This window comes from Gorilla gorilla, chromosome 4, assembly GCF_029281585.2.
Source record: "Gorilla gorilla gorilla isolate KB3781 chromosome 4, NHGRI_mGorGor1-v2.1_pri, whole genome shotgun sequence".
Taxonomy (NCBI): Eukaryota; Metazoa; Chordata; class Mammalia; order Primates; family Hominidae; genus Gorilla; species Gorilla gorilla.
Window position 1 is genome coordinate 175,953,615 of NC_073228.2, and position 14,538 is coordinate 175,968,152.

The 14,538-nt window shown below is 50.5% G+C and overlaps 1 protein-coding gene across 1 annotated transcript in view; it reads right to left on the minus strand.

Moving 5' to 3' along the window:
- The window catches only part of STK10 (serine/threonine kinase 10), a 144,340-nt gene that overhangs the window by 99,224 nt on the left and 30,578 nt on the right, over positions 1–14,538 (minus strand). Inside the window, exon 2 of the mRNA XM_019027991.4 lies at positions 13,277–13,441. Coding sequence (XP_018883536.3) covers positions 13,277–13,441 — 165 coding nt within the window. The remainder of the gene's footprint in view (positions 1–13,276; positions 13,442–14,538) is intronic.

The window sequence follows — 14,538 nt, forward strand, 5'->3', positions numbered from 1 at the left end:
AAGGAAGCCAGGATATCCCAGCCCAGATAAGGGTGAGCCTGGACCACCCACAGGGTTTAGACATTAACTTTTATAGCGTATAGGCAGTAGGACCAGCAGGAATTGGGTTAGCACTGTCACAGCCCCAGCTGTCCTCAAGAAAAAACCGAGTGCTAGGCGCAGTGGTTCACGAGTTCAGGAGTTTGAGACCAGCCTGGGCAACAAGGCCAAACCCTGTCTCTAGTAAAAATACAAAAGTCAACCAGGTGTGGTGGCACATGTCTATAATCCCAGCTACTCGGGAGGCTGAGGCAGGAGAATAGCTTAAACCGGGAGGCAGAGGCTGCAGTGAGCCGAGATCGTGCCACTGCACTCCAGGCTAAGCAACACAGCAAGACACTGTCTCAAAAACAAAAAAAAAAAAAAAGGAAAGAAAAAAGAAAGAAAGAAAATTAAGGCACTTTGACTCCAGAGGTAAGGCATCAACACACAGTGACCACACCGTGCTCTGGGCCTGGATCCCTTCACCTCCCTGGGCTTTCCTGAGGCCAAGAGCATGTCCTGGGTACACAGAGGTGCTCAATAAATAAATGTTAGCAAAACTCCTAGAACTCAAATTAAATAAGCCACAGCCAGGAGATGTGGACATGGTCCTGGGTCTGCCACCGTCCTTCTGTGGGGCTGTCCTGACCTCTTTCCTGCTCTGAGCCTCCGCTGTTTTGCCATCTGGAAAATGAAGCTCTCAACAGCGATAAGGTCATTTGCAACATGGACTATGTAGGTTCAAAGTGACCAAAGTCACTTTATCCATGAAGAAGCAGTTTACATCTGAAAAAATTCCCTTCATACGATCCAATATCAAAGTCCGGGACCTAGTACATCATCATAAGTGTTTGTTGAATAAATGAATGAATAAACATGAATGAAAAAATTCAGTAGCCTTAAGATGCCCAGAAATCAGGGGCAGAACAGCCAAAAGATGGCTAACAGAGATGACAGCCAGATTGTGCAAACGAAGCAGGACAAAGGCAAGCCAGTCCCTCCCTCTACTGCCAACCAAGAGAGAAGAGATGATGGCTGCCATTACTGAGCCGCTAGTGCATACATGGCATGGTGCTAAGTGTTTGATAAGCATTCCTTCACTTAATTTCATGAGCAATACACATATTCCTGTTTTACAGATGGGGAAACTGAGGTTTGGTAGGGAAGGGGCTTCCCCAAAGCCACTCAGCTAGTAAGTGACAGAACCAGAGTATAGACCAAGGTCAGTCTGACTCCAAGACACACGGACAGCCTAGCTGTGTAGCCACGGGCAAGCTGCTTTCCCTCTCTAGGCTTGTTTCTTCCCGCGGAAGCAGAGGTAGGCATGACCATCAGCCCCCCAGGCCTCCCCGCACTGAGAGATGCTGTCAGCGGGGCGGTGCTGGGAACCTCCTTAGCCTCTCCAATACAGCACGGAAGACAAAAGTTATCCAACCAAGGCCTGTGCCTGAGAAGCAAGTCCCTGGAGGCAGACACCAAAAAACGCAACAGTCAACGCTGAAATGTCCTTAGCATATCAGCAGCCAGCTGCTGTGGGTGGAGTCCCAGAATCTCCCCATCTCTGAGCTCCAGGCCAAACAATGCTGCCATTGACTAGGCAGCCTACAGCCCCAGGCCTCCCAGGAACGCTGGGCCAGGCGTGTTCCTCCACCCCCAGCCTCACCCACCACATTTGAAGGAAGCCTGGGGAAGGAATTAGGACTGCCCTTGAGCAGGGTGAACTGAGTTCACCCATGGGCAAGGGCATCTGGAACAGAGGGAGTGACCTTGAAGTTCCTAAGCGTGTACGTGCCATGGGGCCGGGTGGAGGGAGTCCTGCCGAGGCAAAGGGGAGGGAACATCTAAGGGATGACTTAGATACACCCCACCCCCTTTTACAGATGAGGAGACTCAGGTGGCTGCACACCTAACTACGCGTGTCCAAGTCCCAAGGCACCTCAGGATGGAACCGAGGCGACTCAATTTCAGGGGGCCTAACTCCCTGGGGTACTATCTGGCCCACAGGTCGCAAGCACTGGCTCTGGGGTCAAAGTCCCCTGAGCTTGAGTCCATCCCATCTTCCAGAAATGCCAAGATCAGGGCTAAGATCAGACTCTGTGCAGATGCTAACCGGACTTCAGCCCTAGCGGACAGACAAAGGCAGTTCTGTGTCTGCAGGGACATTTTTCATCCATTTGACCGTCTGTCTCTCTGGCCACTGTTCTCTAAAGCCAGCTCTGCTAAGGACAGTGCTGGACACAAAGGGGAAGGAGCCAGGCCCATGCCCCTGCCCTGAGGAAAGTGACCCCCAAGGAGGAGGTCAGGAGATGGACTCACAAATCCCAGGACAAGGGTAAGAAGGGACAAGGAAAAGCACACCAGCTGTTGGAAGGCGGCACATTCAACTCAAATTGCTAAAGGTTTTGTAACCTTTGAGTTACAGGTAGGACTCAAACCAAGAGAGGGGGGGCAGTGTGGGGCAGTGGCCACTGCAGGCAGAGCACGCGCTGGCCTGCTCAGAGCCTGCTCAGAAAGCCAGGGAAGAACCACTTCCCTAAGGGCAACCCCCAGCCTTCCCGGATTCATTATTCAAGGGACATATGTCTCCGAAGAACCAAAGCTCCCACGTGAACCAAGGTGAGCACTGGGTTTCCACTCTGGAGCCAGACACACCTGGGTCCCAATTATGGCCGGACACTAACAGAATGACCTTGGGACAAGTAACTTCAGAGATCCAAGCCTCAGTATGCTTATCTGTAAAGTGGGGGTGATGGTAGAGGCTGCCTCCCTGGTTGTGATCACATGGGATCACACAGGGAAAGCCTGTAGCTCAGAACCTGGCGTCCAGTGAGTACAGCACAGCCATTAGTAGCACGTCCATGCTGTGTCCATGCTGGAAACCGAAATCATCATGCATAGAGACAGCCCTGCACCAGCGCCTGCCCCGTGCAAGGCTGGAGAAACAACAGGTGTCCTGGGCAAGCTCACACCTCCCACAGGACAGTACAACACTGCGCGCACACACACACTGTGTGGCGTCCATCTGTTGTCCACAGCACACGTCACCAACTCACATACTATACGCCTTGCTTTTATTGTCTGTTGTCTGCCTCCCCCTCCTCCCTGCCCCCTGTAGAATGTAAATTTCTAGAGGGCAGGCCTTTGTGTCTGTGCCCCAGCACCTAAACTGCCGGGCCCACAGCCGGTGCTCCCCGGGGAAGCATGTGTCGGTGAATGAATGAATGACTGAGTGAATCATTGCTACCCTGTCTACCCAAGGGAGGTGGGAGGCCAATCACATGAGATCATGCATGTGGAATGCCAGACACAGGTAGGTGTTATCATGATGGGGACAGAGGCCACGACAGCTGCAACTGCTAAAGGTTCCACCAGAGACAACCCATTCCCAAGGCCAGGAAGAAGGAAGCAGCTCAAGAAACACAAGGAAAACGGAACACAGCCCCACAGCCCCCTGCACCTCCTTTGTCTCCACACTCCTTCCCACAGCACTGGAATCATCTGCTCCTATCTCATAATACCAGGAAGGAGCATGAATCCAGAGCGGTCACCTGGCCGGGGCAGGACAAACCAGGGAGCATGTACCTATGTAGAGGGGCAGCCACACCCAGCCTGGCGCACAGAGCCTGCGAGGGAATAGGGCCCATGGGGCCAAGTCAGATGTCTGGATTCTTATATGAAAGGTGTGGATATATAAAGGGCCACACCAATTCAAATAGTACAAAAAGCTTGCTGTTGAGGAATAACTTTCAAACCTTGTTTTTCCTCTGTTCTCACACCACAATCAACAACACAGAAGACATCTGTGACCAAATGTGGGGGTTTTCCCCACACACACGCAGTGGACACCAGCTGTGTGTATTCCGATTCAATTCCGACACTATCTACCGGGAGACAGCATCAGATCTCACAGGCTGAGGGCTCAGGCCCCGAGACTGCGCCCTCCACCCCACATAACAGTTGCACGTCGAGGCCTCTGGACCTTCTGAGATACTGGCTTCCAGTTGGGGTTCCCACGACCCCTGCTTTGAATTTGGTTAATTTGCTGGAACTGGCTCACAGAACTCATGGAAACATTTACTTATGTTTACTGATTCATTATAGAAGATATTACAAAAGATACAGATAAAGGGATGTGTATGGTGAGGCTGGGGGAAGGGGCACGGGGCTTCCATGCCCTCCCTGGGTACACCACCCTCCAGGAAGCTCCACCTGGTCAGCTGTCCAGAGGTTCCCTGAACCCTATCCTCTTGGGATTTTATGGAGACTTCGTTACACCGGCATGACTGACAACCTTGTACAGAGACGTGATTGGAAAAAAAAGTGCACGGTCTAAACCCAGCAAGGCCTGCTGCTCAGACTTTTCTTTCTTTCTTTTTTTTCTTTTTTTGAGACAGATTCTTGCTCTGTCATCCAGGCTGGAGGGCAGTGGCACAATCTCGGCTCACTGCAACCTCTGCCTCCCGGGTTCACGCCATTCTCCTGCCTCAGCCTCCCGAATAGCTGGGACCACAGGCACATGTCACCATGCCCAGCTAATTTTTTTGTATTTTTAGTAGAGATGGGGTTTCACCATATTGGCCAGGGTGGTCTCGAACTTCTGACCTCATGATCTGCCCGCCTCGGCCTCCCAAAGTGCTGGGATTACAGGCGTGAGCCACTGTGCCCAGCCTCAGACTTTTCTTGGCCTCTCTGTGTGGTATTCCTTCCTATAAGACCCCTCTGGAATCAGTCTCTTGACCCACAATCAGATTAGAGTCCTGCCTTAGGCAGGTGACAGGAGGACAGAAGAAGGTCAGAGAGAGAGACTGTTTCCTGGGGCCTGCTCCTGAGGCCTAACTCACCCAACATGATAACAAAACATTGTAATAAGGGCTATGGGAGTTATGAGCCAGGAATTGCGGATGAAAACCAATATACACGTGATCATATCACACCTGCCATCTGCGTAGCCTGTGGGCGTGGTTCACACATCTGTTGGCTGATGTGGACTATGAGCAACACGCCTGTCCTGCTAGTTAAGATGCCTGGCTTGGAGTCACACCATGAAAGCCACGAGCAGGTCTGGGACCCTCCTACACTGCTACTGTCTGCCAGCTGGGTTTCCAAGCCTGGACACACTGTGGTGGTCAGCACTATCATCCCCGACGTCCACATGAGGAGCCTGGAGCTCAGAGGCATGAAGAGGCATGTCTGGGGTCACACAGCAGGACAGGGTGCAGGCAGATTCCAATCCCACTCTGTGCATGATCAGCTGAAGGAATGAGGGTGTGAGTGACAGGGTGGGGGGCGGAGGGAAGGAGGGCTGGGAGGTGCCCGGAGAGTACTAATGCAGGGGAAGGACAAGGTCAGATGGTGCACTGACCTGACAGGAAGGGCTACATGGACAGGCTTGGTGACATGGTGGGCGAATCCTGGAATGACCATCACCCTTGCTCCTCTGCATGTGAGATAGACAGCCCAGGCCGGCTATTCCAACAGCGGGATCCCAGCAAAGCCCTCAGTTATCCACCTGCTGCTTCACAGCTCCATCTACTCTGGACCACCAACTGCACCCAGAGGGTCATTGCCCAAGGGAGCAGCTGGACAGGTCCCCCGGCACAGGCCTCCTCACCACCAAGCCCTGCCAAAAAACATTCTGCCGGACGATGGCTCCTCAAGTGGAAGGGTGGGGGTCACAGATTGCATCCTTTGAACTGTTCCCAGTGATGTCCAGAGCCTGGCACCCAGAGAGGGGCACTCCAGGGGGCAGGAGAGAAGGCTTTGGAGCTAGGCAGACCTGGGCTGGAGCCTGGCTCTGACAAGTGGGACGAGCCTCTCCACTCCAACGTTCTAACCCTTGGTCTTCACATCTGTAAAATGGGGGTGACAACATCTCAATCTCGGGCCAGGCGCGGTGGCTCACGCCTATAATCCCAGCACTTTGGGAGGCGGAGGCAGGCAAATCGCTTGAGTCCAGTAGTTGGAGACCAGCCCTGTCTCTACAAAAAATACAAAAATTGTCTGGGTGTGGTGGCACATGCTTGTAATCCCAGCTACTTGGGAGGCTAAGGATGGAGGATTGCTTGAGCCTGGGAGGCAGAGGTTGCAGTGAGCTGAGATCATGCCACTCCACTCCAGCCTGGGTGACAGAGCAATACAAAAGCAAACAAACAAAACTCAGTCCCACAGAACTGTAAGGATTTGGTGAGATAGTCAGGAAACAGCCCACCCGGCACAGGCCCAGCACAGAAAACATTCCTGACGAGGCCAACTATCCACATCATCATGTTGCTGCCTCCTTCCTTTTGTCACCAACCCCTGCCTCCTGATTCACCCTCTAGGCCAAGGAGCTGCCAGCCTCCTCCCCCACTTTCCCTCCCTGAGCCTTAGGGTGTCTGTCCCCTCTGTAAAATGGGCATGTCGATACAGTAATAATACACCCACCTCCAGGGCTGCAGAGCCTGTACAGACTTTAAAGTGCTTTACAAAGTGCTCGTGTGTGTGTGTGTGTGTGTCCCAACAACCGGGTGCCCCAAAGGCCCAATCCAGAGAGAGGGCAGGGGTTGGTGAGTGCCAGGGAGCCCGAGGAAGACCAGGTCCCCACAGCAAATGGAAAGGGTCCTGGCACCCAAAACTGCCAAAAAGGGCTGCCCCGGGCCAGGTGACCACAGATCCAAACTTCAGAACTGCAGAGATACAAGGGCCAGGATAAAATGGGCAGACTCCGTTGAAAGACCTCCTTGGGATCCTCCCTTCCAAGCCCCTAGAGTTATGGATTAGGAAACAGAGGCCCAGGAAAGGATGCTTATCTTGGGTCACACAGCTAGTTGGTCCCAGGCAGAACTCAGGTCTCCTAGGCTGGGCATGGTGGCTCACGCCTGTAATCCCAGCACTTTGGGAGGCTGAGGAGGGTGGATCACCTGTGGTCAGGAGTTCAAGAACAGCCTGGCCAACATGGCGAAACCCCGTCTCTACTAAAAATACAAAAATTAGCCGGGTGTGGTGGTGCATGCCTGTAATCCCAGCTAGTCGGGAAGCTGAGGCAGGAGAATCGCTTGAACCTGGGAGGCAGAGGTTGCAATGAGCCGAGATCACGCCACTGCACTCCAGCCTGGGCAACAAGAGCGAAACAACACCTCAAAAAAAAAAAAAAAGAAAGAAATAAGAACTCAGGTCTCCTGACTCCAGCCCCAGATCCCTTCTGCCACACTGAGCAACTTTCTAAAGTACACGGCACTGTCAGCTACTTCCGGGTGTCACATTCTCTTTACAGTTTTGGCTGTTTTGAGGTCAGATATGCAATCTCTGTCAATGACCAAGGGCTGGCCTCTGAGCCCAGGACGACAAGCCACAGAAACCCTGGCCGGCAACGTGTGGTCATATGGGGACACATGTGGACAGCAGGCTCATCCCATCCATGCCCTGCTCTTGATCCTGGGACCAGTACTTCCTCTTTACAGAATGCTCAGTTTGAGGCAAGAAGCCACACTGAGAAAGGCCCACAGTCACTCCTTCAGGGAGGGTAACCACGGCGCCAGCCAACTTCCTCATCAGGAAGTCTTAGGGAGCGTTCTTGGGCTGGGCCACCCCAAAGGGACTTTGGCTGCTCTCGACAGACCCCTGCCCCACTAAGTGCAGGCACGTCCTGTCTCCTTTCATCTCCCCAATGCATATCTACCATGGACAGATTTCACACCAGGCCCCGTGCCAGGGACCAAAGAGAACAGAAAGTGAAGGAGAGGCACGATGAAGGTGACAGCTGATACTTACCGAAGTTTCTGCGTACCCAGCCCTGTTATAGACCTTTTCTATTTGTAAACAACTATTAGCTCAATTATTCCTACAGGCACTACTGTGAAGATCCCCATTTTACAGTTGAGAAAACTGAGGCACAAGGACAGAAGGAATTGGCTCTGGTCTCACAGTAAGTGGCAGGCAGGAGACAGATTGCGAACCTGCAGGCTTCAGAGGCCGACCTTTGCGTTTTTCTTTTTTTTCTTTTTCTTTTTTTTTTTTTAATTGAGTCAGAGTCTCACTCTTGTCACCCAGGCTGGAGTGCAATGGCACAATCTTTGGCTCATTGCAACCTCCACCTCCCAGGTTCAAGTAATTCTCCTGCCTCACCCTCCTGAGTAGCTGGGATTACAGGCACACGCCACCACGCCCGGCTAACTTTTGTATTTTTAGTAGAGACGGGGTTTCACCATATTGGCCAGGCTGGTCTCAAACGCCTGATTCGTGATCCACCCACCTCGGCCTCCCAAAGTGCTGAGATTACAGGCGTGAGCCACCGCGCCCAGCCCACTTCCCAATTTTATATCCATCCTGATCGCTGCTGGAGTTATGTGTTCATGCGCTGTTAGTTGTCTCCCACATGTAGACTGGAGGCTCCATGAGGATGAGGACCGTTTCCCTCTTGCTCACTGATGAATCCCCAGCCCCCACCATGGGGCCTTCCACTTAGTAGCTGCTCAGCAGCGTGTGCCGCAGACAGTCTAGCCTCGGTTCACGTTACTCTGCCGCTCTCCCTCCACCATGCGCCAGCCGCAACACCTTCTGTGGGATCCTCTGCAGACTCCTGCCTCAGGGCCTGTGCACTTCTGATTCCCTCTACCTGGCACTTTCTGCCCCCACACACCTGGAGGTCTGCCTCCAACTGGTCTTTTGGCTCTCAGCTAAAATGTCATCTCATGAGCGAGGCTTTCTCTGTCCATCGTGTTTACAGCACCTGCTCCTGACCCTACCCAGGAATGCCTACTGCATTTCCCCACTGATTTTTCTTCCACTCACTTGTCACTTGCCCAAGTCCTCTCATCTACTTCTTCACTGGCTTTCATACCGTCTGTTTCTGCCACTAGACTTTGAGCTCCGTGAGGCCAGAGGCCTTCCCAACTCTGTTAATGACATCGAGTTGGTAGCTTGAAACTGATCAGGTGGAGATATGTGCATTCAGAAATGGGCCAAATGCCAGACACCAGAGCTTTTCTTCCCAAAGAACTCACTCTTGCTCCTGTAATACATGTTGGAAAAGAGACCCCCCGGCCATTGAAAGATTTGCCCAGAGACCAAAATCTGGCTCAGGGCTGGGGGTGGAGGATGGGGGTAGCTATTAGCAGAGGACATTCACGAGGTCAGCCCAGGCCTTCTTGCAGTCACTCATTTTGGGCCCTGGGAGTCATCTAGAGCTTCACTGTCTATGCCGTCCAATATGGGAGACACTAACACACGTGCTACTGAGTGTTCGAAATGTGGCGAGGGTAGAGACCTAAATGTATTATTCCATTCTCTTCTAATTCATTTAAATTTGAAAACTAAGACTTGGTTCAGTTATTGGGAAACGTTTAAGAATGTTGGAACAACTTGGGTGTGTGAATCTACCTTTCTCAACTGTAAATTTTATGACATCTAAACACAGATCAAGGACTTCTGATGAAAATTTAGCTCCCAAATTGAGATATGCTAAAAGTGTAAAATACACACTGGACTTGAAGACTTAGAATGAAAAAAAGTAAAATAGCTCAACAACTCTTTCAATAGATCACATATCAAAATGATCATATTTTTATACACTGGGTTAAATCAATTATATTATTGAAACTAATTTCATCTGTTTCTTTTTGCTCTTTTGGATGTGGCTGTTAGAAATGTAAAATGATACATATAGGCCAGGTGCAGCGACTCATGCCTGTAATCCCAGCACTTTGGGAGGCCGAGGCAGGCAGATCACCTGAGGTCGGGAGTTCAAGACCAGCCTGACCAACATGGAGAAACCCCATCTCTACTAAAAATACAAAATTAGCCAGGGGTAGTGGTGCATGCCTGTAATCCCAGCTACTCAGGAGGCTGAGGCAAGAGAATCTCTTGAACACAGGAAATAGAGGTTGTGGTGAGCTGAAATCGCGCCATTGCACTCCAGCCTGGGCAACAGGAGCAAAACTCCATCTCAAAAAGAAAGAAAGAAAGAAAGAAAGAAATGTAAAATGATGCATGTGGCTCACATTATAGTTCTACGGGTCTAGAGCATCTTGGCTTGTTTTTCTCCAACTTGCACCATTTGATATTCAAAAGCAGAAGTAGTGATAAGGAAGCACAGATGGATTTTGCCATGATTACAAATTCTGAACAAAAATGAGCTAATCTCGTCAAATTGCACATGGAGTGGTGTGGTGAATGACCTCCACCCCACTCGGGGGAAAATCTGTCCCTGTCTGCCATGGCTACAGAAGGGACCTAAGACACTTGGAGAACAGCCAGTTTCTCATCCCAAAGTCCCTGAGAGCAGACCCCAGGTCCAGAACTGGTTTTGTCAAAGATATCCACATGAAAAAGTGGGCTCCTAAAGCCACAGAGGCCCAGGCCTGGTCACAAGATGGGCCTGAGAACCATCACACAGAAGGAAATATCAAAGGGTTGGTGCATCCTTCAACCTGTATCTCTGGACTTCTCCCTTCTACACTTTTGCCCATTTGCTGGTCCCTCTACTTTGACTGTTCTTCCTTCTCTTATCTCCCCAGAGGACTCCTATGCATCCTGCAAGACCCCGTTCAAATGTCCCTTCCTCTGAAGCCTCCCCTGACCAGATGATGTTCCACATCACATCCTTGGGCTTCTGGCCTAGTCTATTCTTACCACTTCTCAAACTGCCTCCATGTTTTTCTCTTGTCCTCTCAAACCTGACTTCTTTCTGTAACACAGAATATGCCTCTCCCCTGCAAAAAAGTACCACTGGGTCTCCATTACCTAAAACAGTGATTCTCAAGCTTAAACGAGCATCAGAGTCACTTAGATTGCTGGGCCCTATCTTAAAACGCCAATTGCTGGGCCTCACCTCAAAGTTACTGACTCAATGGGCCTCAGGAGGGGCCTGATAACCTGCATGTCTAACAAAGATCCAGGGTGTGCTGATGCAAGGGCTGTACTTTGAGAACCACTGCAGTAAAAGATTGAGGGAAAAGTCTTCACCTTGGCATGCAGGGCCTCCTACAACATGGCCCCCAATTACTTTACCACCCTCATCTTTCACCACATGCTGCCCTGGCCCTAGACTAGCCATCTCCCACACAGGCTGTACCTTTCATGCCTCCACACCGCTGCCCACGCTGTCTCTCCTGCCTGCCATCCTTTCCCCCTCTTTATCTACCCAGCTCCAGGGCCACCTTCCTTGATCTCATAGTGTCTAAAAGGCAAATCGGAGGAGCTGGGGCCTTCTACAAAGTCACAAATGTAGGCTGTCAGGGCAGCTACAATAGAGGAGGGAAAGAAATGGTCTTGGCCACAGCAGTGGGCCTGGAGGAGAAAGCACCAGCCTAAATGACAACTTAGGGACAGAAAAGTCTAGCGTATTTATTTAAACAACAGCATGACAGTCGCAGTCTAGTTACTAACTGTGTTTGGCTCTACCTGGTTTTCCAGCTCTGCCACTTGCTAGCTGTGTGGCCTGGGGAGCAGCTCACACAGCTTTTTGGTTTCTCATTTTCTTTTGTAAGATGGGATAAAGCAACAACCTCACAGAATGAAGATTAAACCACATAATGCAAGTGAAACTCACAGCAAAAGGCCGAGCACACAGTAAACTCAATAAATGCTAGCTACTATGAGTAGTATCTTTGGACCTGGGAAAGTTATGAACTTGGTACCCAGCCACAATCAATAACGGGAATAGAAACATAATAGCTATTTTTCTTAATGGGTACGTAGTCAGCAGGCCAACAAATGTTGTAGGCACAGAGAGGAAGATGAATGGACAGAAAGTGGGTGGCTGGGTGGGTGGGTGGGTCAATGGGAGATCTCCTTTGGTTAATATCAAAAGTGGCTCTGTGAGGCCAGTTTGGCAATAGACATTTAAGAATCTTAAAAATTCTCGCTGGGCACAGTGCCTCACGCCTGTAATCCCAGCATTTTGGGCAGCCGAGGCAGGTGGATCTCCTGAGGTCAGGAGTTCAAGAAGAGCCTGACCAAGACGGTGAAACCCCGTCTGTACTAAAAATATAAAAATCAGCCGGGCGTGGTGGCATGCACCTGTAATCCCAGCTGCTTAGGAGGCTGAGGCAGGAGAATTGCTTGAACCCAGGAGGCGGAGGTTGCAGTCAGCCGAGATCGCGCCACTACACTCCAGCCTGGAAAACAGAGTGAGACTCCATCTCAAAAAAAAAAAAAAATTCTCATAAAAAAGCTCTCAGACGACACAAAAAAAGGACACAAAAAAAATCCAAAGATGTCCATCACAGAGTTGTTTATAAGAGCAAAATAAAAATAAAAATAAAAGAAAGAAAGAAAAGGAAATAGCCTAAATGCCCAACAGTAGAGAAGGGCACAGTCAGAAGATGGATTTCTTTGTAAGAATAAAAAAAAAAAAAAAATGAAGAGGACTGGGCATGGTAGCTAACACCAGTAATCCCAGCACTTTGGGAGGCCGAGGCCGGCAGATCACCTGAGGTCGGGAGTTCGAGACCAGCCTGGCCAACACGGCAAAACCCCATCTCTACTAAAAACACAAAAATTAGCTGGGCATGGTGGCACATGCCTATAATCCCAGCTACTCAGGAGGCTGAGGCAGGAGAATTGCTTGAAGTCGGGAGGCGGAGGGTGCAGTGAGCCAAGATCACACCACTGCATTCCAGCCTGGGCAACAGAGCAAGGCTCCATCTCAAAAAAAAAAAAAGAAGTTGAGGGGTGTTGCTGAGTTTGGAAGATGGGGCTTCAAGCTACAACCACACTGTGAGGATGCTGATGGAGAATAGGGGGCTGGTAAAGAGCCCCCTTCTTTAGTGCAGCCATCGAGAAGGATCTGCATGTAACAGCTGTAGCAGTGGCAGGAGAGGGGCTACTATGACAAATAATAAAACAGCCAACGCTTACCGGGCTCTTACGTGTGCCCAGCACTCTTCTAAGCACCCGTCATGAATTAACTCACTTAATCGCAGTAATCACTCTATGAGCTAGGTACTATTATTAGCCCCACCTTACAGATGGAGAAACTAAGGCATGGAGAGGTTAGGAACTTGGTTAGGATTATTCAGCTTGTAAACAGCAGGGCTGGGATTCGAGGCCAGGCAATAGCACTTTCTGTTCCAAATCACTGGTTCTACTCCCAAGGGGGAGGCACCACAGGAAAGGGTGGGTAAGTGGCCAGGAGCTCCCTACTTCACCATCTCCTTGCCCTAGCCCTCGTCCTCAGAGCAGATGCTGAGAAAGAGCTGAAGACTTCAGGACCAGGCTAGCTCCAGAGCACCAGGCCATGGGGGCTGAGCTGGGGCAGGCAGGGCGGCAGCCTTACCCACAGCTTCGCGTCGTGATAGTAGGCTCCCAGGAGCTTCACAATGTAGGGGTGGTCGCAGGTGGCCAGGATCTCAATCTCCACGATGTAGTCCTCCAGCTCCTCCTCACTCTTGGTTTCAATGACTTTGGCCGCAGCCAAAGCACCCGTCTCCTTATTCTTGGCCTGCAAAGAGGAGATACAGGAGGTCAACAAGGCATGCTCCGCAGGAAACTGACCTCTGGACGTGAGCCCGCAGTCCTGCATGAGTGTGAAAACAGAGGCCGGATGTCCAGATGCTGAACCGGAATGTACATTGTTCTTAACAATAGCCACACATCATGTCTGTACTTAAGAGTAAGTACCATACACCCCTACAACACTATGGAATAAACAAAAATACAAGAATGACACAACTCTACAAATACCAACATGGAAAGACTGTTGATTTGTTCAGTAAAAAACAAAGAAAAAAACCCAAGTCATTGAACAATAAAAATGGCACAATACTTTTTGCATAAAAAATGGAAAACTACGCCTTCATACACGCTCACAAGCATCTGTGAATGTATGGAAAACTCAGGAAAGATACTGCCTGACAGCAGGCTGGGGAGGGGCCAGAAATAGGGAGGCATTCAAAGGGTACTTTCACTCTGTTTAAAATTTAAAATCTAGGCTGGGTGCGGTGGCTCACACCTGTAATCCCAGCACTTTGAGAGGCCAAGGCAGGGAGATCACAAGGTGAGGAGTTCGAGACAAGCCTGGCCAACATAGTGAAACCCCATCTCTACCAAAAATACAAAAATTAGCCAGTGTGGTGGCATGCACCTGTAGTCCCAGCTATTGGGGAGGCTGAAGCAGGAGAATGGCTTGAACCCGGGAGGCAGAGGTTGCAGTGAGCAGAGACCACACCATTGCACTCCAGCCTGGGTGACAGAGTGAGACTCCATCCCAAAAGAAAAAAAACATTTTTTTAAATCTGTTTAAAAATTTTTTTTGTTGTTTTTTGAGATGGAGTCTCACTCTGTCACCCAGGCTGATGTGCAGTGGTGTGATCACTGTTTACGGCAGCCTCTGCCTTCCAGGTTCAAGCTAATTCTCCTGCCTCAGCCTCCCGAGAACTGGAACTACAGATGTGCACCACCACGCCTGGCTAAATTTTGTGTTTTTAGTAGAGACAGCGTTTCACCATATCGGCTGGGCTGGTCTCGAACTCCTGGCCTCAAGTGATCCGCCCATCTCGGCCTCCCAAAGTGTTGGGATTACAGGTGTGAGCCACTGTG